This window comes from Lonchura striata, chromosome 8, assembly GCF_046129695.1.
Source record: "Lonchura striata isolate bLonStr1 chromosome 8, bLonStr1.mat, whole genome shotgun sequence".
Lineage (NCBI taxonomy): Eukaryota > Metazoa > Chordata > Aves > Passeriformes > Estrildidae > Lonchura > Lonchura striata.
The window spans coordinates 21,994,281-22,016,189 of NC_134610.1; the positions used below are offsets into that span (position 1 = coordinate 21,994,281).

Below are 21,909 nucleotides of genomic sequence, written 5' to 3' on the forward strand. Positions count from 1 at the left end.
TCCAGTAACTGCATTTCCCAGAGCTTCCTGTGATTTCTTGTCTAAGAATACTTTCTCATTTAGTGAAAACAGACTCATTCTCTAGCAACACGCCTTAGAACTCCAGTAAATAATTTTTAAATTATTAACTTGCAGTCCCAGCAAACTTTCAGCACAAAAGACAGTAAGTTAACAACTGAAAAGTGTATTTTCTCTCTGACTTCTTCTGGACTTCCACCTCACATGCAAAATGACACACGTTGCCCACAACTAAGGAATTTTCAATTAAGCATTACAGAAACCATTAACCATTCATCAGTAATATTGAATATTTCAATTAATAATTTCTTGGACAAATATCACATTAGAATAAGACTTCTAAAGAAGTGATTGATGTGACAAAGTCAGGTTCAATAAAAACGTGGTGATTCCCTTTAGACCTATACACACTGTCCTTGTGATTAAAAATGAAAAATATTGGTAGACAAAGCATCCTGTATGATCTGAGGCACTTAAGTCTTTTGCTAAAGAAAAACCTGAAATTAATCTGGGGTGGATAAGAAGTGCTTGAATTTAGAACTTAGTATTACCATGTTCATTCCATCTTATACCTGCTGTAGAGAAGCAAACATTCAGCATATTCAGTGTGCCAGTTATCACCACTATGATTATATACAATAGTGAGCACATGCAAACAGAACACAAAAATTACCTTTTCTAGAATTCTACACTTGATCCTTACAAAAACTCCCTACCCAAGCCTTTTTTCATTCATTGAATGGAGAATCACTCAATTAAATGTTATTAGTCTGGTAAGCCCCATCTTTTGTTTAGGTATTAAAATACCAGGTAATATTCCAGCCTAATATAAGCTTGGAGAGAAGAGTTTATTACATTATTATTTTTTAAATACTGAAAAAAAAAATTAAGGGGGATTTGTCACTATTAAACACAAACATATTGAAAAAATACATGCATCAATTTATCTGTGGATCTATCATAGAATTTAGCCTGAGACGGAGTGCATTGACTGAGAATCCTTACAAAAATAAAATTAAAGCTGATTCTAACCAACTCTTTGTAGCACCAATGTCCACCCCAACAAGCCATGTTCTGGAAGATGTACAGACACACCTTCCTTAGCCAGTCCTGGGTAACCAGGCATTTGGTTACCCATGACATCAGGTTTCTCAGCCCTGCTGCCCAAGGAATGTTTTTCCGCCTCAGTTATTATGTCAGTGATGGAAATTAGAGTGGCAGCAGCATCCTTGAACTGAAGAGTGCATTTCTGAAAGTCACAATGTTTGGAGGAACTTCCCTCCAGCCTCAGTGTGGCAGCCTTTGGCAGAACCTGAAGAAAGCAGCCAGACAACACATGTCAGTCCTTGACACACCCTGCCCAGAGGTGGAAGCAGCACCTGTGGAAGTATCTTATAAACACTAAGCCAAGTTTTCAGTGCATCAATACTGGCTCAGGGAGAAATCTGAGCTTTAACCCAAATACACTATTTAAATACATAGCTGAATGCTCCACAATGAATATGAATTTACAGCTACTTAACACTTCATAAACATGTTTAGCAACTGAGCCTTTTGATATCCCATATTTTTATCAAGCTGCCTTCTAAGTCTGAAAGCAAATATAATGGAGAATCAGCATTAGTTTCTCCAAGGGAAGGCAAAAGAGAAAAAAAATATATTTTATATATATATAAGAACAAAATATATTCTTATATTCATATTTGGTATGCATATTTCTGGGAGTTATACAACTTAAGTTCTGCAAGGCAATTTTCTGAACTTTCACTGACAAACAAATCTGATCTGAAAAATCTTACATCAGCAGGGTTGGTTTGCAGATGTTATTTGTGCCATTTATTTATCAAAAATAACTAGAAAATGTTTTTAAAACATCATTCCAGACTGTACAAATAGGACTGTGACACGGGCTGTCTGTTTTACTTATACTGTTTTACTGCTTCGTATTCTGAGCAAACAGAGAGGCTATATTCCCCAGGGGTTCAGGAGGGCATACTATTTCATTTCTTCAGAAAATTGTTTCTCTGGATTTCAATCTTTTTAGCTAGATATGACAAAATATAATATCAAGAACACTTATCCTTTTGATCAGCTCTATTTTCAAAGCATAAATAATAGATCAGTATATATTTAAGTCAGGTGACCAAGTCTTATTTCTGAAATCAAATAAGCATTTTGCAATTTTTAAACGATGCTGTACATTTTCACTACAGCATCATTATGCCTTTAAAATGCTTTCAAAAGACTAATTTATAAGCATGAAGTGAATTTGAAGACACTTCACTAGTGTTAATAATACCTCACTCAGGTAGCGTTCAATTTTCTGAGTTCTTGGGTTAATGAGGCAAATAAATCAAAATTAAATTGGCCTAGGGAAAAAAAAAATCAAACAAAATGGCATCTATTACGTTATACATTCTGAGATTCCTTCAGTACTGTTCACAATGGCAAACAATATTCCAGCTCTCAGAATCATTACACTTACTCAGAATCAGGGATTAATCTCACAATCTGAGATTTAAAATCAAATAGATCAGACTTCATGACTAGACAAATATAATGCCTTATTATGATGTATCAGGAGTATTCACAAGATGTTGTGCACAGTCTTAGCCAAGTACTTTCCATTAAGTGTCCATAATTTCAGCTGCCTACTATTTCTTCAATAATTCAAACAATTCCTTCCAAGAGGATTTTACCATTGCAACCTGCTAGGTCTTTTAAGATAAGCCTTAAAAAGAAAATCCATTGTGCAACCAGGCTATCATTCACCATTTTTTTAAAAGCCCCAAAATCACATAGATCTAGGCAAATAGCTGAAACAAACAAAAATCCTAGCATTTCTGAAAAATAAATACTTCTAGTCATACTGCTATAGTATGAATCATGGAAAAAATATTACCTTCACCCCTTTCTCTAAAATATGAGAGAAAGGAAATATTTTATAGATACTATAAAAAGGATCCTACTGTTGGGGAATACCAGTGTTGTCAGCTCTTTTAAAAAAAGTGTTTAATAATATACAATACAGAAAACTAAAGAGGCTGAAATTGTTACCAGAAGTAATAAATTCAGCATGAGCAAATAACAATCAACAAATAATGACACACAATGAGCAGCTGCCATTGTTATCCCCTTATTACTTGTAGTCAAGCAACCAATGCACTTCTCTATGCAGTGTCACCCATCTGCACCAGGGCAGCCTTGCAGCCTAAGGAACTTACTCAGAACACGGAGCCCCAGCTGAAAAACAAACTTCCCCCCTGAGCTGCCATCACCTGCTAAGTCAGCAGCATAGACCCAAGACTTCCATATATACAGTATTTACATTTTTTTTAAATTGAAAACACTGTAGAAAAGTAGGTTGGGTATTTTTTTTTTCCCAAAGTAACTCACTACTGACTATTAACATTTAAAATTTATTGACAGCAAAAAAGCTCAACTCTACGTTTTTGCATATTTTAAAGGAATTAAGGGTCTAAGTGCCCTTAAGTGGTACATGCCAAAAATCAACAAGAAACGAAACAAAAACACGTTTGCACATTGTCCCCAGGTAGCACCTGCCTTAAGGCTTTGCAACACAGTTTGCATGGTCAAGATCTTGATTAGGAGTAAGTTATATGGTGATCTAATAAATTTGTTTTGATTTTACTCCCTGCGGACATACAACACCACAATAACTACTTGCTAGAAAATAGTGAGCAAAAGAAAGACACCTTTGCGTTGCATTAGAAAAGCTTTTAGTTTTATCATCTATAACAAGTGCACACATACAGCAAGTGAGCAACCTCCAGGCAGGAATTAAAAGACCAAGCCAGCCTAGCAAAAGCACCCCTCTGCTCATGGTAGGTTTGGAAGGGAGTGGCTCCTTTCTGTCCCTATTCCACAGCAGCCACTGGGGACAGCTGCCTCCTGTGACCCAGAATGGCTAAATGGTTTTGGGGGCTAGGGGTTTACATTTTTGACAGCTGAAAGAAAGCCTTTCCAAAAGGTGTTGCTTTCACCTCAATATAAACAAAATAAGCCCTTTCCCAGCTCCTGAATTAAAGTTCAGTGCCTAACTCTGGTACACCAACACCATTCAGTGCTTGGCTGCTGATGAGGCAGGTATTTTACAAGAACGTGAAGTTCTACTTCAAATTATCCCTTTGAGTTTAGGTTGTGACAGACAACACTGATAGAGTCACCATTCAATGGTCACTCAATTGCTTGCTCAGAATGACACAATAATTTTTTTCTGATTCTTAGTTCACAGAACAGAAACCACAACTGCTATCAGTCCTCTCAAGGCCTTATGCTCTTTGGCAAGGAGTACTGATTTGTGTTTTTATAGCACTACCAGGTAGTGGTTGTGCACCATTATTATCCAAATAATTTATAACAAGTGAGAAAGAACATCTGGAAATAAACCAAATGCATCTTGATCTGCTCAGGAAAAAGATGAAACATTGCTGGGGCACCTAAAAACAGCCTCTTAAATCAGTATGTGATGCACATCTGAGATGCTCTGATGTTCTGAAAGGCACTTAAAAGCATGTAAACTTGCATTATTACCATGCACATAACCAACTCACGAGTATTATCACGGAAGCAACATGAACAGAGTGACATGTCAACTGCCTGCAGGATCAGGCTTTGGCCATAAATTAGAATATGAAATTTAGATTACATTAGAACACAACGTTTAAAGAAACTCTTTCAGATAAAAAAAGTACTATAAAAGTCAATGGCACCAGATTCCTTTCTACCACTAAAACAATGTTAATTTAAAAGCCAAGATCCATTTGAAAACATTTACCTGTAAATCAGGAAGTCCCCAGAGATTAATTTCTGCACTTATGCTATTTGCAAAAAATATTTAACTTAAAGGCATTCCTTTTTCTCTGAAATAATTGCATGCAAGATGACAACTAAAACACAATCTGAAGCGTAGTAAAGGTAATTGCTGCACTTACTGCTCATGTCATGTTGATGTATTACTACGTATCAAAGGTCACAGTTCTGTACTCATACATTATCAAATTTGAAAGAGCAATATTCGAATCCGACCAACCTTTAAACTACCCCGAATCTGTGTGAAAATGGATGCAGGTTAACTTGGATTTAACAAAAAAAAAAAAAAAAAAAAAAAAAAAAAAAGAACCCATGTTTCGGAAGCTGAGGGGTCAATCAAGCCAGGCTGACAGGGTTACGTGTCACTTCTGTGCATCTAATACCCTCTTAGCTTATCAGTGAGATGCAGTACACTGATCACAAGCTAAAGCAGCTGTGCTAATGAAAATGAAACAGTCTGAAAAAATTAGGTAATACAGGCCTGTGACACAGGGCAGTGCCTTGTGGACAATAATGGAGGAATAAAGACATAAATCACCATTTAGATACAATAAAACCTGCAATACCCACCCTGAAATGTCTATGGAATCGTGGGCCAAAGTCAGCACCTTCACAACTCCACAATTCTCTCTGAAGCTGCCACATATTTTCAATCCTGAATCAAGGCAGGTTTTCCCTGCCTCTACTTCAGCACACAAAATTTTGTAGTCCTGTGCCAGGCTGACCTTTGAGGGTGGAGAGCTGGCTGCTCATGCCATGAGCCAAGAGTTCTCACAATTGGCTACAGCACAGACAAATGGGTCTTATCAGAAACTACTCAACCTTGAACAACTTTCTTCTCCTACATATGCCAGTCCAACTAGGGGGGCAGGGACTGCACTAAAGAGGCAGGGGCCCCCTCATCCTTGTTTGGAACATATGGGGGCCTCATATGTCCTATGTTACAAAATTCAAGTTGATTAAGTACAGCCAGCACAGAAGGAACTATTAAACAGAATTATCACCTCAAATCATCAATTAAGCTCAGGTAAATAAATAGCTTTTTCATGATCCGTTTTTTCCTCAAGAAGTTACATACATAGCAAAACCAGCATATATTCAAATAACAAGCTATGCAACTTAATTTCATTTGCTTTAAAATTTGGTAAGCCAGTGAGTTTCAAAAGGGGAGCACAAGTTAAAATATTTTCTCTATTATAAGCAGAAAAGCTAAGACAGACTTCCTGACATTTCAGGAAGTCTATTAGAGCCTAAGAATTCACACTAATTAATGTTTTTGCCATTGATTTTAATGGAATTTCAAGTGCAGGTGATGTATAGTCAAGGCTACATCTAGGATTAGAATGATTAAAGATAATATTTCTGATTAAAGATAATATTTATAGTACATAAGCACACATACCTTTTACTAATGCAACAAGGCTACTACAACAATAGCATCTATAAATATACAGGAACTCCTGTTCAAATAAAAGTTTAATATACAAAAAATGCAAGTACAAACATTCCTAAAGAAATAACAACTTTCACATTTCCTTTAAAACATCATTCAAAACAGTTTTCTTAAAATGAATTTTCTTGGTGGTTTTGTAAATGGTTTTTGAGTGCTGAACAAGTCAAAATTAAGTTTCGTCAACTGAGCAGAACTCCTTGAAGTGATGCAAGGAATTAGAGGGCAGACCACTTGAGAAGAGCTGGAAGGTCTTTGTTGCTTGAGTTTTCTACAAATCCAGCTTCTCTATTTTCATTGCGGCAGCAAAATGGAGAGAGAAAGAGAGAAAGAATGATTATTTCAATATAAGTTTACAAATCTAGAGATGACTTTGAATTTACAAATTGAACATCCAAAATTGTCAGCTCTCCAGTATATACACCCCTTGATTTCTCCTTTATCTGATTATCTCGGGATTTTGCTGCATGTATTCCTTTCTAGCAGTTGCAATCTCCCTTTTGCAAATTATTTTTGTCACACAACAAAAGGAGAATACATGATTTTACAGTGGCAAAGGGTTATGAAGCCCTCCTGAAAAACATTAGTAATTGTTCACTGAAAATCCTAGCAGTACAATGCTAGGTACGTACAGTGGCAGCTTTGAAATAGATTTATTCCCACAGTGACTACTGTGAGAAGTAACCAGTATTACAAGACTTGGTCAAGACATCCCCTTCTACCCAAAAATTTAAGTCATGATCAAATTGATTTTATGCAACCTTGAAAGTTATATGATACAGTGCTTTAGATTTTTCACTGTTGCAAAGTTAAATAATCTATTGAGAATCTTTCAAGTGTTTGCTTTAATATCAAAACCCCATGGTTTGGGAACAAATTATTGTATAATCAATACATTTCATTTTAAAGCCCTTCTCACTATCCTGCCTATCACATACCTCTCTAGGTCTTATTCTTCACAGAGGCACAGAATCGTTATTCTTTCAGAGAAAAGATTGAATGTGACCTGACAAGACCCCAGAAAGGCCCACAAATCAAAAGCAATGGTGAAGTCAAATTCCTTGAGACTCGTGATCTTAAGGGACAACTCAATTTCTTATTTTTTTAGACGCTGAGGGGTAGCAGTTCCCATTGTTAAGCACCATTGGAACTTACTCTATCTATAGTATAAACAAATGTCTAGTAAAAACCCAAAGCTAAGAAATTCCCATCTACTCAGGGATGCCATTCTTTTCCTACAAACAACAAGAATCCAAAGCAGGAAGTACACTGAATTTCAGACTACCAGACAATCTCAACTAGGACACATTTCTGATGGAAGTTTACAGTTTGTCCTCTGACAAAAACATTGGTGCATGACTACACACCAGGATCTGGAGCCAACAACCCTATGCCAGTCAACCCCACCAGCTGTAATTCCTTGCTTTCATCACCTTCCACAAACCTGAGAGATTTGAACTCCACCTAAAGACCACACCATGGAAGAGAGGAGCACTGCCAAAGACCAGTAATCATTTCACATACATTTTCCTGCCAGTGAATCAAAACTTCCTGACAACCACGAAAAATCTGTCACCCATATACTGCCATTAACTACATACTTAAGCAATTATCAGAAATCATATGCCATCAATCAAACAAATCCACTGGTCATGGAGAAATCTTTTATTGCCCTCTCATTTTAAATCTAATCCCTCCTGCAAGGATATTTGCCCAAATGATTAGGAATTTTCTTTATTCTAATCTTTATTCCTGGAAAACTTACTCTCCCCTTCTAATGTCTGGATGTATCTGCAGCCTTTTCTTAAATTAGCCTGTACTACGGATATGTTTTCTGTACTAGTGTAGTGAGTCTCCTTCAGAGGCTCACTACACCAGAAATCTGGACAGGTTTGAATTTTACCAATTCTAGAACGGAACTGAAACATGACATGCTGACATCTGAGGCATTAACTTTCACGTGACTGGACGGGAAAGGATTTCTTAAGAGAGCTTAGGAGAAAAAAACCAAACTAAACCAAAACAAGTCTGTAAGACATGGAAGGAAATGAAGGCCTACAGATGTTGCTTGAGAACACTCAGGGAACTGGTCAAATGATTATTTGCCAAAGACACAAAATGAATCTTCAAGGTTACTGTTCTAGTGCAATATTCACAGACAGGACATCCCTTACCCCACAAACAGTTTTCCTCATTGTAGAATACTTAAAATCTCACTCCAGAAGCAGAATAAATAAGGAGAAGCAGCTTATTTAAAATTGTCTTTACATCCAGTACTCTTGTACTGAATGTGTTCAGACTTTACAAAAATTAAAAGACTTCTTAAGTTTTTAACAGCAGACTTAGTTATTGAATAATGAAAGTTTCCTCTAGCCTACTCACTCCTTCAGCACCACAAAACCATGTTGCCAAGTTCAGAACCATGTACCAACAGAGATGTGTTTACCCTAGGCTTTGAAGGTTAAAAAACTTTTTAAGTCTCTCATAATAGCTAGACAGCTTTTTTTTCTAGCAAGTTATTGTCATATGCTTATTCTGGAACTACCCCTAAAAAGCAAACAAAATTCTCCAATAAGATTCCTTGTCAATTCCATATTATTTCCGACATAGGAACATGATAGTAACCTGAGTTATGTACTGCCATGTAGTAACAGCCAAATCCTACTACATTTTCTGAAAAAATCTCTTCAAGCTCATCTTTTTTATCTCTTAAGTCTTGCTTCTTAAAGAAAAAAAAAACATTATCCCTTCTCTCCCCCAATTGTTTTACTCCATCATTAAATCCTTCCATTAGCTTCTACTCATGCAACACATGGGGTTCAATCTTCTCAGCTTCAAGGCAACCATAACCACCCTTAGTTACTTGCTTTTGATAATCTCTAAACCATTCCTAAACCATCAGCTTTTGCATTACCTTCATTTTCCATTCCTTGGGAGCTTCTCTTTCCTGCATGGAGGCTAAACAGATTTCTTAAGGAATCGCCATACCAAGATTCCACTTAATGTTTTAATTCAAAATATCCAAGGGCAATCAACTGTGCTCTCGTTTAAAAGACGTATTAGAAATTTAAATACTATTGCCTTTTTAAACTCACTTCTAAAGTAAAATGTAAATTTGACCACGTAATTCCAATTTATTTTGAACTAGAACACTCATTTGTCTTTTGTGGCAGAGTTTTTACACAGCCAATTTATAAACTCTAAGTGAATAAAGGACATTTCTACAGTTATTCAAAATATTCCAGAGTCAATAAAAACACTACATCAACAAGCTTGCTAAATATTACATCACTACCCCACTCAATTTTGCTTTTCATCCTGGCTGCAGAAAGAAAAGGGGGCTCCTATGACATCATACAAGTCTAGTTCTGTGAGAAATCTCAGTACTTCTAAAAAAATTGAAGTTTGAGTACAGGAGAAGTAAGAAGACAAAATGTGGAACCACAGTATTTCTCTAATTTTTTCCCTCTACTTTCTTCCATTTCGTCATTCTTAGGAGTGAAACTGCAACTGGATTAAATATAACAATTGCTGTAGTTTTTTTGTCTACATACTCCTACTTCCAAGGTTATTTCAGTGTTACTAAGACACGACTAAGTGTGGTTACTGCTGTTCATTTACAGGTATTTTTGGATTCAATTCCTGTTGGACAGGTGCCTTTTACTATTGCCACAGTTACAGTACACAAGAAGCAACTGCTGCAGAAACAGAATCCTCTTCCCATATTTATATCAGGACTGGGGCAACCACACTTGGCAGGAGTAACATGTGAATGCTTACTGTAAAATGAGAAAAGCTCAGTCCATAACAGTCATATGCATCATCGTGAGCCTAAATTCATCCACAGATTAACCCTGGGCCCTCATTTATTAGAGCTGCTTTAAAAACCCCAAAACCCTGAAAAATTAGAAAGCTAAAAATAGATGTTTCTCTACCAAAATTCTAGGACATCCTTATCAACCTTCCAGCCTTCTCATGCAGTTAATGGAAAAGACTGCTCATACTTTTTTTTTTAAGTATGAAAGTCTTTCAGGACAATTCTATCATGCACTTAAAACAGACCTAAATCTTCTTGCGCTCAAAAGTTGTAGGTATTTATGTGAAAACAAAGCAGTTTTCATATTCTAAAAAGTATTTGTTTTCACATCTGGTTGGCTGTCTCTACTTGATATATTTGATATATTCAGTGATATATTAAACAAAAAAGTACCAATCACTTCTGCGTAAAGTTGCTCATGTCACATTTAAGAATCCTGGGAGAAACAATTCCCCACCCCCCCTCCAAATACTAAGTCTCCTTCTTCAAAAAAATGTTAATATTCTTAAAATCCTAAGAAACATCAGTTTCTTTGGCAAAAGCAGGACATGTGAAAATATACATGTCCCAAGGTAGGTCCAATATCAAGTTTTCTCAGTCAATTCTAGAGATATTATATGCATTACAGCTCAGTCACTGCTTGTCATGGAGAGGACCTGAAATTACTCTACAAAAGACCAGACATTTCAGATGCACATTTTTAAAAGGAAGTCATATCTGTGCCTAGAGTAACCTTAAGTTCTGAACTGACAGTAATTCATGCCTTCATCTCCCATATGACTTATAATGTAAGTACATCAAAAATTTACCATACTGAATTACTCACATGGTCTGTGTTTTTTTTTCCTCTCCAAAGAAATAAGCCTTTAAGCAGATAAATCAGTGAGGCACAAAATGCAGTGTAGAGATTAGCAACATAAAAAAAAAATAAGTAGGCTTTACCATCTTTCAGGCAAAATTGTTTCCATTTTAAATAAATTCTGTAATCTAAAATATATTCTCTAAAAGTGTTAAAAAATTTATTTCCCTTACCACTTCGTACCTTGTACTCTTCTCATACTGTAAGACATGTCCTGAAAAGGGACTGTTTTCTTTGTATTCCCAACTAAAACACATAAAATGCTTTTTTGCTACTTATTCACATAAGTATAGGCCTATGAGTACTCCTTTAATCACATGCCTACATTCTGTCTATTAAGACTACTAATTAAAATATTAATTGCAATTAATATGGTGAAACAGAAAAAAAATTCCTCCTTAATCTAAATACAGACCACACTTGTTTCTGACTGATGCAAGGCTGAGCTTCTAAACTATCCCCAAAGAATCAGAAAATAAAGCAGTAACCAAGACAAAAAATTAATCATTGTTCATGTAATAATTATGTCTTGTATAAAAGCATGGATACTAAGGTCACATTGAGAAACATGCTTTTCTTGTAGAGGACTCTCAAACTACTAAGATTGAGTGATTTTATTGTCTTTACAGTGTAAAAACATTTCCCTTTGGAACAAAGACATTAGATTAAAAGTGGTTTTGAAATTTGCCTCTCTCTGTAGGGAGGTACACAACACAAATAGAACTTTTATCGTAAATATTACTAAATCAACCAAGTCACATATGTTCACCATTTATTTCTAAAAAAATCTGATTGATTTAGGTACCTCACAGATACCAGAAAACCTCTAAACCAGGAAGCCAGCTGTTACATTTAACAGGAAATGTGCAACAAGTGTCCTTAGCTTAAAAAGTAACGCAATAGAAGAAAATACATTTTCAGTAATCCAGCAGCAAATATTCATTGCAATTGTAACATTAAATAGTATCAACAAGCTTTAGGTACAGTTAGAAAAGCCTTTTGGCAAATGCACGTGCACCTTACCCTTTTCATCAGCGATCTATTTCTACTCTATCAAAGCCACCTTAGCTACAGACATGGCTCCTTTTAAGGTGGCACATTCCTTCTGAACTTGCACAAAGTAACTGTAGAATAGTGCATACAGCAGAACATTAATTCTATTCAGTTTTAGGAATCACAAAGCAAGTATTGCTGCTAGATGTCTTTATTTTCCTTCAACAAAATACACAAAGGCACAAAATTCACTTATATCTTGTCATTATAGTACAGGTATAAATAGTGCTTTGTATTCAAGTACAATCAAGTGCAGAGACTTCTTATATTTTATGTAAACACAAAACAGTTTTGCAAGTAGGTGCCTCTGGTTCATCTGCAACGCAAACACCAAAGGAGATGCCATTTATCCAAGTGCCATTTAAATGAATTCTGTCAAGAAGTTAGACAATGAATATTAACACCACTGCATTGACACTTCCATATGCTTAAGTCAAATGTCAGATGACACTTTAGCTTGTAAACATCTGTGTATTAAACATGTACTCGATCCATTTTAACAGGGCAGCATTAAAAAGCATCTTAAGCTCACTAGACCAAACTTACTAGGTCAATTGCCATTAGTAATTGCTCTTAATGTGTGACAGCTAAAGAGATGCCAAATTGTAAGTCACCCTTAGCAAAGCTTGTACTTTGAAGGTTTTAGATATGCAAACTGAACAAGGGCTACAACTGTTAGAGTTCAACCAACTACATATTCTATGTGCTAACTTAAAGAGACATGCTTAATTTACAATACCCATTTCTACACATAGCTTTGACACACTGTGGCAGTTGAGGCCCAAGCAAGATTTTTAAGTTGTACCATTAAAAAAAGCTCACCTGAATAGTAACAACAGGCATGAACAAAGCTAAAAACTAGCTACAGAAGGCACTTGAAGTATTTTATTCTGCTTTTATTAAAGATTCTTCACTTTGTTCTGCTGAAGCAGACTCTGAAATAGCCTCTTCAGTTGTTGAAATGTTTTCTGCTTCTTTTTCAACTTCTTCAGCTAGCTTATCATTTAGATGCTCAGAACTTGGCGCTTTATCATCTGCCTCAACGAGCTGGGCCACATCTTCAGGTTCTGTGAAAAGAAAAATGACAAAATAGCCATTTCCAAAAATTGAGAGGCAGCTAATATTCTTAAAAAGCAAATTGAACATTCTGCTTTTGACTAGTAACTGCACAATGTCCTCAACCCATAAAAACTTTGATTTTTCTAAGATGGTCACAGGTAAAAAAATTAAAATTTAAGGAAAAAAAATACTATGGAAAAGAGCTTAGCTCCCACTAGGAAAATACTATGCATTACTTGCATATGTTCATCCTCAACAGAAGCTTTCTAAGCTTATTTACTAAAGTGAGATGTTAAAAACATATTATGGCAATTCCGTTTCCTTGTCTTTGGTAATGTCAATTTCACCAACTGTTTACTTTTTTTTTAATAAGGGTTCAACCTGTACACAAACTAAAACATTCTTCTTGATGGAAACTACTTTAATCATAAGAAGTCTGATAATCAGGGGGAAAAAACCCAAACAAATATATCAAACCAGCCAATGAAAATTATTACATATTCTGTCATCCCAGGGGTAGTGCAGGAAGATTGCACAGGAGTGAGTATACTTACTGCTTATCCAGGGTGGGACTATCTTTGATAACAAACATTTTTAAGATCCAAAAGATTTATTTCAAGAAATGCCTTCTAAAGAAGGCCTCTAAAGAAGTAAATTCTAGTTTCACAACAGGACTTCAGTAGCATATGAGAAGTCAGTCATATTTTGAAGAAAGCATAAGCACTGAAAAACTGAACGCAGAGTTGCATTAAATGACACACAGTTACTGTAGAATGGTATTGCTGATGGCAGTTGATTTATTGACTAGTATTACTCAATACTATACAGTACTAATGCATACTGTGAAGGGGAATAGCGTGCAAAATTGATGCAAAATTACAGCTCAAAAATATTAGCCTTATCAAATGTTTCTAACTTCATAGAGTGGTTTGTGTTAGAAGCGACCTTAAAGATCAATCTAATTCCAGCCTTCCCCTAGAGCAGGTTGCTCAAAGCCCCATCCAACTGGGCCTTGAAAACTTCCAGGAATGGAACAGCCACAATTTCTCTGGGCAGCCTGTTATAGTGTCTCATCCCTATTCACAGGGAAAAATTTCTTCCCAATACCTAATCTAAACCTACTCTGTCAGTTCCTATCCATTCTGCCTTGCCCTATCACTGTATGGCCTTGGATAATGTCCCTCCAGCTTTCTTGAGGCCCCTCTGGATCCTGGAAGGCACTCTATGGTTTCCCCAAAGCCTTCTGTTCTCCAGGCTGTACAGCTCCAACCCTCTCAGCCTGTCATCACAGAACAGGTGCTCCAGCCCTCTGACCCTGTTTGTGGCCCTCCTCCAGACTTGCTCCCAAAGGAGAATAGTGTGTCCTTCTTATGCCAGGGGCCTGTGGTGGTTTAACCCAGCCTGCAGCTGGGTTGCAGACCAGACACTTGCTTACTCCCCACCCTCCCTTCTGCCATCCTGGTAGGATGGGGAAGAGAATCACAATAAAAGTTAAACCCCTAGGTTAAAATTAGAACAGCCTAATAATTCAACATATTAAGATAGCAATGACTACAACAAAAATAATTGTATCTAAACAGCTAAGCAAGGTGGGGGAAGAAGAAAAAGAAAAAAAAAATTAAACATATCTGATGCCAAATATAGTGGCAGGACATGATTGGCTTTCTGGGCTGCAATCACACATTGCCAGGTCATGCTGAGATTCTTGCCAACCAATATGCTCACAGGCTTCTCCTCAGAGCTGCTCTCAATTCATTCTCTGCTCAGCGTGTCCTTGGGATTGCCTTGATCCAGATGCAGGACCTTAGACATTGCCTTGCTAAACTTCGTTGACAGTCCCACCTCTCAAGCCTCTCAAGGTCCTTCTGGATGCAATCCCTGCTCTGCACCACACAGCTCAGCATCATCAGCAAACCTGCTGAAAGTGTGCTCGAGCCCACTGTCCATGTTCCTTACAAAGATATCGAGCAGCAGTGGTCCCAATACCAACCTCTCAGGAAAAGTGTCTGTCAAATGCCACATGTTCATGTTGATCAAAACATGTTGGCTAAAAGTCTGAAAGTAATCAGACTGCTTCAGGCTGATAGAGAATTCAAGCAGAGCTGAAAGTTTTAGAACCATTGCTCTGGATTCTTGGGCCCATGACTGAGTAGAAGAGCTGCTGCACACCCCTGTCCAGCAGCCCTTGTACAAATGCCATCTGTCTTCAAGAACTTAAGACCTCTCTTTCCACACAAACCTACATGGCTAGTTCCAGGCTTCATTTCAGACTGCTCAGAGCAGCCCAGCTTCTCCATCTTTTTCTCAGACTTGATCTTTCATTTTAGCAAGTCTGCAGCTGACTCATCTGATTCTTTCCCTGCTCTCTCAACCACAGGCTGCTCAACACCTGCCCTGGCTTCTTGTTACAAAATTTTTCAACCCTCCTATTTCTGCCCAAGCAAATGAATGTCCCCAGTTACTTTCCAGACCATCCCACTCTCTCCTCCTGCTCCTTAATTTCCATCTTGATCCCATATCTGTCTGTGCTCAATCTTTATCTCCCAACTGTCAGTTTTCTTTCTGTCTCATCTCTGCATTTCTTCTTCAGCTTTGAATTCTATGAATAAGTTTGTGCATTTTCCTGCTCCAATCCCTCCACACTTGAGTTGCACTCCTTTATTGCCGGTCTTCAGGCTAGAGTCAAAGAAAGAGACTGTTTGCTCAGTCTGATCACAAAGATGCCAAGCATTTCTAACATCTTTGATGTAAAACCCAGGAATAATCACAGCCATCAGCAAAAGCTTCTAATGGAAAGGAGAAAACCTGAAGAAATGCATATTCTAACTATATTGAAAGGAACACAAAGGTGCTTTCATTTTTATATTCTACTAAAAGTTATGGAGACACTGCTTATTTAAACAAAGATTGTCAGGTATTTTATAACTTTTCCCTTCACGTGTTCTTGGGTAAACTAATTCAAACTCTTGAAACTCTTCAGAATATACAATAGTACAAATTAACATGGAAAATTTTGGTCTTGTAATTCAGTCTGAGAAAGTTACAAGAAACTAAAGAGTAGGTCCCTTAAATGAGTAGCCAACACATTCAGAGTAAGTGATGGTAACTCCAACCACAAACATGATCAGTCTTCATTAAAAATATATAGTGATTCCATTTTAAACACAGCAATTAATGGAAAGCTTGCCTAAAGTCAACCTGATTTAAATAGTATATGAATAAAGTCTTTGTAAGAGCAGAAGCCAACAAGTGAAAGCTCTGATTGTAAACTTAAAAAGATTACAAAAGAAAATATAATTGTCCTTGATCAGGAATACTTAATCCATCATTTAACCAAAGAATATAGCTTCATACACATAATCTTAAAAGCAAACACAGCCCTATGCTTGCTGCATGTTTAAGAGCTGCAACAATGCAACCTTAAAAAACCTGCCCCTGACTACAGCAGCTTTTCCTCCCAACACTCCTGCTTAATGCTTAGTACTTAGAAAGCATATGCAGTTAATAATTTTAAGAAGTCAGCCACCCTTCCTCTTGTAGCAGAGAGTATTTCACTGAGTAATCAGTGAAATCATAATAGTGCATCACTATTAAATTAAGTAGAAAATGTCTATTAAGTGGGAATTCATAAAAACAGTGTAATTGCTCTACAATAAAGCTGCTCGTGGTTTCAAGCAGCTTTGGGACAAGTTGTCTTTACTACTACAATTCCCCTTTAAGATAGATTTTTACATAGTCCCACATGTCTGAACTGCCTTTAAAGAACATGTGTCTCACAGTAACCTGTTAATGGCCTTGGTGTCAGAGAAAGCTATTGTGAACCCTTTGAAACAAGTCAGATAATGGCACAGCATTCTCTCTACCCTTTGTGTCCTACCAAAAAGGCAGGTTGACTGTGAACTATGATTGAGTGGAAACATGTTTTTTTAATCAAAAGAATTTGTTTACAAATTATTAGAGTCAAGGTGAGCTGACCTATGTCTGCTTGAGAAATCGAGTTATAGATATATTAGTCCTTTGTCTTCCATCAGTTTTATTCCTAAAAAAGATTTCTGCAACACTTGCCCAAAGCCAAGCTCCATTTGTGGTAGAACTCATGATGAGCACACACTTGAAATGCCATTATTCCTGGCAGAGATCATTACTGTGATCCCTCCAGCTGAACAAGCCAAGTTTCTGCACCTGCCTTTATAATGGAAACCCTTTCAAATGTACTAGCAGTTGCTGTATCCCAAGAATCTTTACAAGTGACAGTATTAACTAATCATAAAAATATTTTAGCAAGATGGTCAAGGAATTCCATACAAATCTAGAGACATCACATAAAGTAGTCCATGAAGTGCTGACCACTGTGGTGAAGTCTGAAGTTCAAATCAGATGAAGTTCAAATCTTCATCTAATGAAGACCTCTAAATATCAGGACCAGACATTCAACACAGAAGACTGATGCAGTCGATTTTTTTTTCAATTTTGTTTCAAAATATTGTGAAATGCTAAACCTGAATCAACAATACAGCATAACAGTACTAAATCAAGGCAAAGCAAAATTAATCAAAGCTAAAAGTGCTTCCTGTTGGCTCTTTCAGTATGATCCAAGCATTTATACATTTAGGATAAGTACATAAGAGAACCAACTAGCCTTTGATAGGAGGAGAAGATCAAAATCAAGCCATTTATGGGAAAGGTAAGAAAAGAGCTGAAGTTTATTGTTTCACTCTAGTACTAAAATTTCCTACATTGATCTGCTGAATAAGGAAGCATGATGTTTGCGCCAGTAATCTGCACCAGATTGACAGCTGATGACTCAATTCTCCAGAGGTTTAAAACAAAATTCTCAAGTTCAGTGTCAATGGCACTCTCCCATAAACATTCTTCAGATCTCTTATCCACAGGAGATGCATGTAACATGCTTGTCACTACATGAGCACACAACTGAAAAAAAGATTCAGCTTCATGCTCCACCCATTAGCTAAAGTAGCTGACTGGTAAAAAATATTTATAGCATTTCTTTATCACATTACTTTGCTATTTCCTTGAGCTATACAGCTATGGTATAAATGAATTACAGATAAGAGTTGTACTCCCCTGTGTTGCCAGCGTTGTGGTGAAGTTGGTTTCCTGATGTTAATGTTTGTCTACATCTGTAAGTGAAGATATATTCTCTATTCTTGCTATGACAGCAGCTATTTTGCTGTGGTGAACAAAAGCCTTCCCTAGAGCTCTACCTTAATGATAGCTTCATACCTTAAAACTTACAATCAAAGAATGTGTTCATTTATTAATAAAACCTAACTGCATGTTATCAGCTATGTTTCATATTACAGTTCCAGTGGAAGAAGTGATTTAGTGAAAATATTCTAATTCAGAAGAGATTCCTTTGTGGCAAGTCACAGGAAGGCACTGGCCTCCTCTAAATCAACAAGACACTTCTCACAGCTATGTAAAATACTAATATACAACTTTATTTCTGGCTGCTTAGTAGTTATCAAAACAGAATGGTTTGTATCATCTTCAAGAATAAATATTCAGAAAAGATCTGCTATTTAACATTAGAAACCAAAAGTCTGTATACCACTTACTTATTTCTTATGCTTCTTGTGCAAAATCTTACAATATACTTCCTATCAGGAAAAGACAACTGGACAATGAAGCCCACTGTTGTTTCTTTTCCTGATGTTTTTAAGCAGCACATTAATACAAGACCACATAAGAAAAAGAAACCAAGTAATTTTTTTTGTTAAAGGTAAATTGGTAAAATCATTTTCTGCAAGAAATCCATCCTATTTTTCTGCTGAAATGTTTGATAAATTTCTGCTTCCACAAAAAGCAACTTAGCTCACAGTTTTGATTCCTACATCTGAAACGCTTAATGGCAATCCCACAGTGATTCTTCAGATTTTACATTTTTGACAACATCTACAGACTGATTCAGCAGCTCAGACCCATTACAGGCATAGTTTCATAACTATTTCTTTCAATGATATTAACAGATTGATTAGCAAGCAGATCTCCTTAGCTCTCTCTAAAAACCTGCTGTAACAGATAATACTCAAAAACCCGTGAGGCACATGCCTTCAAGAGTTGAGTATCCCTCTTGAAGGACCTCTCCACTACTTGAGTCAGAAGAAAACAAGCACACTTTTAAAGATCCCAGTAACAAAGTGTGCCTTTTTCTGTAAGAATCTTCTACGTTCAGAAGTCCAAGAAGTTACTAATCTACCCTCCCCTTGCTAAAAAAAAAATGACACTGTGATTTAAGGGCAAATGAGATATTTTCAATGTCTCCATTTCATCCACTTGATTTCAGTCTTACTTTCATTCCAATAACAGCACTGTTACTGAGGTAAGAATGCACTGTGGTAGGAAAAGAAACCAAGTTTTCACTACAGTGCACTCTCATGAGACCATGTCCAGAGACTGCCACCATTAAATAGGACTTCCCGACTGGTTTTGTGCAGCCTTCTCATGCCAGAAAATAACACCAAATGTTACTTTGTATTCTCTGTTAAATAATCAAGCAGAAGCACTCTATTACACTCTGACAGTTTCCCACATTGGTGTGTTTCTAGCCTGAACCTCAGAGTTGCACACTATCTGATAGTTTTCTTCCAGGATCCCTGCTTAAACCAACAAAGTGCCATCAAGCACTTAACAGCACATCTAACTGGAGATCCTCTGGTCTGAAATTATGATTTCTGGAGTCTTTTAAAACACTGCATCTTCCTGTTGGCTGTACACCAGATGCCTACTGTATCTGTAGACTATAAAACGTCTCAAAAGGAACTATGTTAAATTAAAATTGACAATTTGTCTTTGAACTACCTGAAATTAAACAAGGCAGTTTTACTAGATTTTCCTGCCCTGAGGAAAAGAGCAAAAGGAACAAAGGCAGAAATTCCAACACACCTCAATCAAATGACCTGCCAAACACAGTGAAAGTTAACTACTTTGGGACATACTCCCTCCTTAACTATTTCTGTAATCTACAGTGCTTTTTTCTATCCCTTTGTCAGTAACACTAGAGTGAGATAATCTGTTATGCCATCATCTGCACAAGATAATGACAAATAGAAGAAATGTTAGGGTACAGGTACACTACTATCAACAACCTAAGTTAGGAGCAGAGAAAAGAACTGAAAAATATAAACTGCACTTCTATGAAGTCAGAATAAACAATACTATTTCAATTGGAATGGACCAACAACAATCACCTAGATCAACTGCCTACCCAACTGGGGGTTGATCAAAAGCTAAAGCATGTTAAGGGCATTGACTAAATGTAACACTGTCAGACTTCAGTCATTGATCAACTCACCAGGAACCCTGTTGGAGCACTGTTTAAGTACTTCAGCTGTTGTCATTCTTACGAGAAAACTTGGCTCAACAGAGAGCTAGATGACAGTGAATTGCATTAGACATTTGAAAAAGAGCAGACTTCATGAGAATAGCACTTACCTTTTGTCTGCTGAGTCTCCTGGGGCTCTCTCTCTCTAGGTTCTAGAGGCTCAGTTTCAGACCGCAATTCTGTAGTTTGTTTTTTTTCAAAACTGAAGTCTGGAAGTCGTGGAGCTTGAGGTCTAGTTTTTCTTGCAGGATTCAGGAAGAAGCAGTAGGCACATCTAAATGCTACACCACAAAGCACACCCAGTAAGCAGCCTCACTAATTAACTTCACATTTCACCTTTATTCCTACACTATATTCTGATGGTCCAAAATACTAAAACCAGAGTTAACTAAGTGACTATCAGTACCAGACAACATCTCCACCAAATTTACATAAGTTGTTCTATATAAGTTTTTTTAAATTCAGCAGACATTTGCTGAAACAATTGCTTACAAACCTGATTACTTTCAGCTCTGCTGAACTGAGTATTGCACAACACTGTGAAAGATTTTACCACAATGAACAAAATAATGAAATTCAGTAGCACCAGGTGTTGCCACATGGTGTTGTTCTATTCTTTCCTATAAAAGAATTAAGTTGTCAGATTATTTTTTTTCTCCTACCCTTGAGACACCGCTTTCCTCACACTCTGATGTTAGGAAGTGTTAGGAGATGTTAAGAATTCCAGAAGGCATGTCTCTGCTTTCTGAGGAGCATTCTGCTCTACTGGTGCTTAATTAAGAAAAAGCAGTTTTGTTTTTCAGAAGCACTGGATACCATTTAATACTTTAAATAACACTTTTTGTCCTCCTCACTCTCACCAAGACAAGGGGGGAGGTGGCAGTTTCTGGTACAGTTGAGTTGTGAACTCCTGAGAACTAAGATATAGACTACTTTGGTTTCATAGGAAACATTTCACTTATTCTTACAATGCAGTATATTTACTCATAAAAATAAACAAAACAAAATTAAATAGAATATTTATCTAGGAATCCCTAGTTTCTTAAGCATCAGGCTTACACTTGTGGTAGAAAGCAGGCAATATACAACATCTGTGTTCAATAAAGAGCTGTGTCTGTCTTAAGTTATTGTCAGCCATAAATTGACATATAGGCCCCTAGGGCTTGTTCCCACTCTTTTTTCAATGCGTCCCCAAGATCTTCCTGCCGAAGGAAAATTTAGTTTAAGTTCTGGTAAAAGAGGCACACTTTCATGTCAGATAGTTTCTCAACATAAAATCCTTCTGAGAACCATTCATAGCCAGTAGCAATGTTCAGGGATGCATTGGAGGAAGCTTATTTCTACTGAATAGTTTTCTACACATAAAATCCATGACCTGAAGGTTGCAATAACGTACTTCTCTAAGTCTTGAAGTAAATCTTAAAAAACAGAGTAATAAGTTACCAAAAAATGTCCCTACATGGAGTGGCACTTCA

General features: G+C 36.8%; 1 protein-coding gene across 4 annotated transcripts in view; it reads right to left on the bottom strand.

Annotated features, from left to right (window-relative positions):
- Window positions 1-3,741: 3,741 nt before the first annotated feature.
- LNPK (lunapark, ER junction formation factor) overlaps window positions 3,742-21,909 on the bottom strand; it is a 50,439-nt gene continuing 32,271 nt past the window's right edge. For 3 of the 4 annotated variants that reach the window (XM_021552524.2, XM_021552521.2, XM_021552522.3), the window contains exons 12-13: window positions 20,545-20,715; window positions 12,166-13,097 (exon numbers count right to left, since the gene is read on the bottom strand). In XM_021552524.2, the coding sequence (XP_021408199.1) occupies window positions 12,916-13,097; window positions 20,545-20,715 (353 nt within the window). In that variant the 3' untranslated portion in view covers window positions 12,166-12,915. Of the gene's footprint in view, window positions 6,590-12,165; window positions 13,098-20,544; window positions 20,716-21,909 lie in introns of those variants that run through there. The other variant, XR_002467481.3, reaches the window with a different exon arrangement.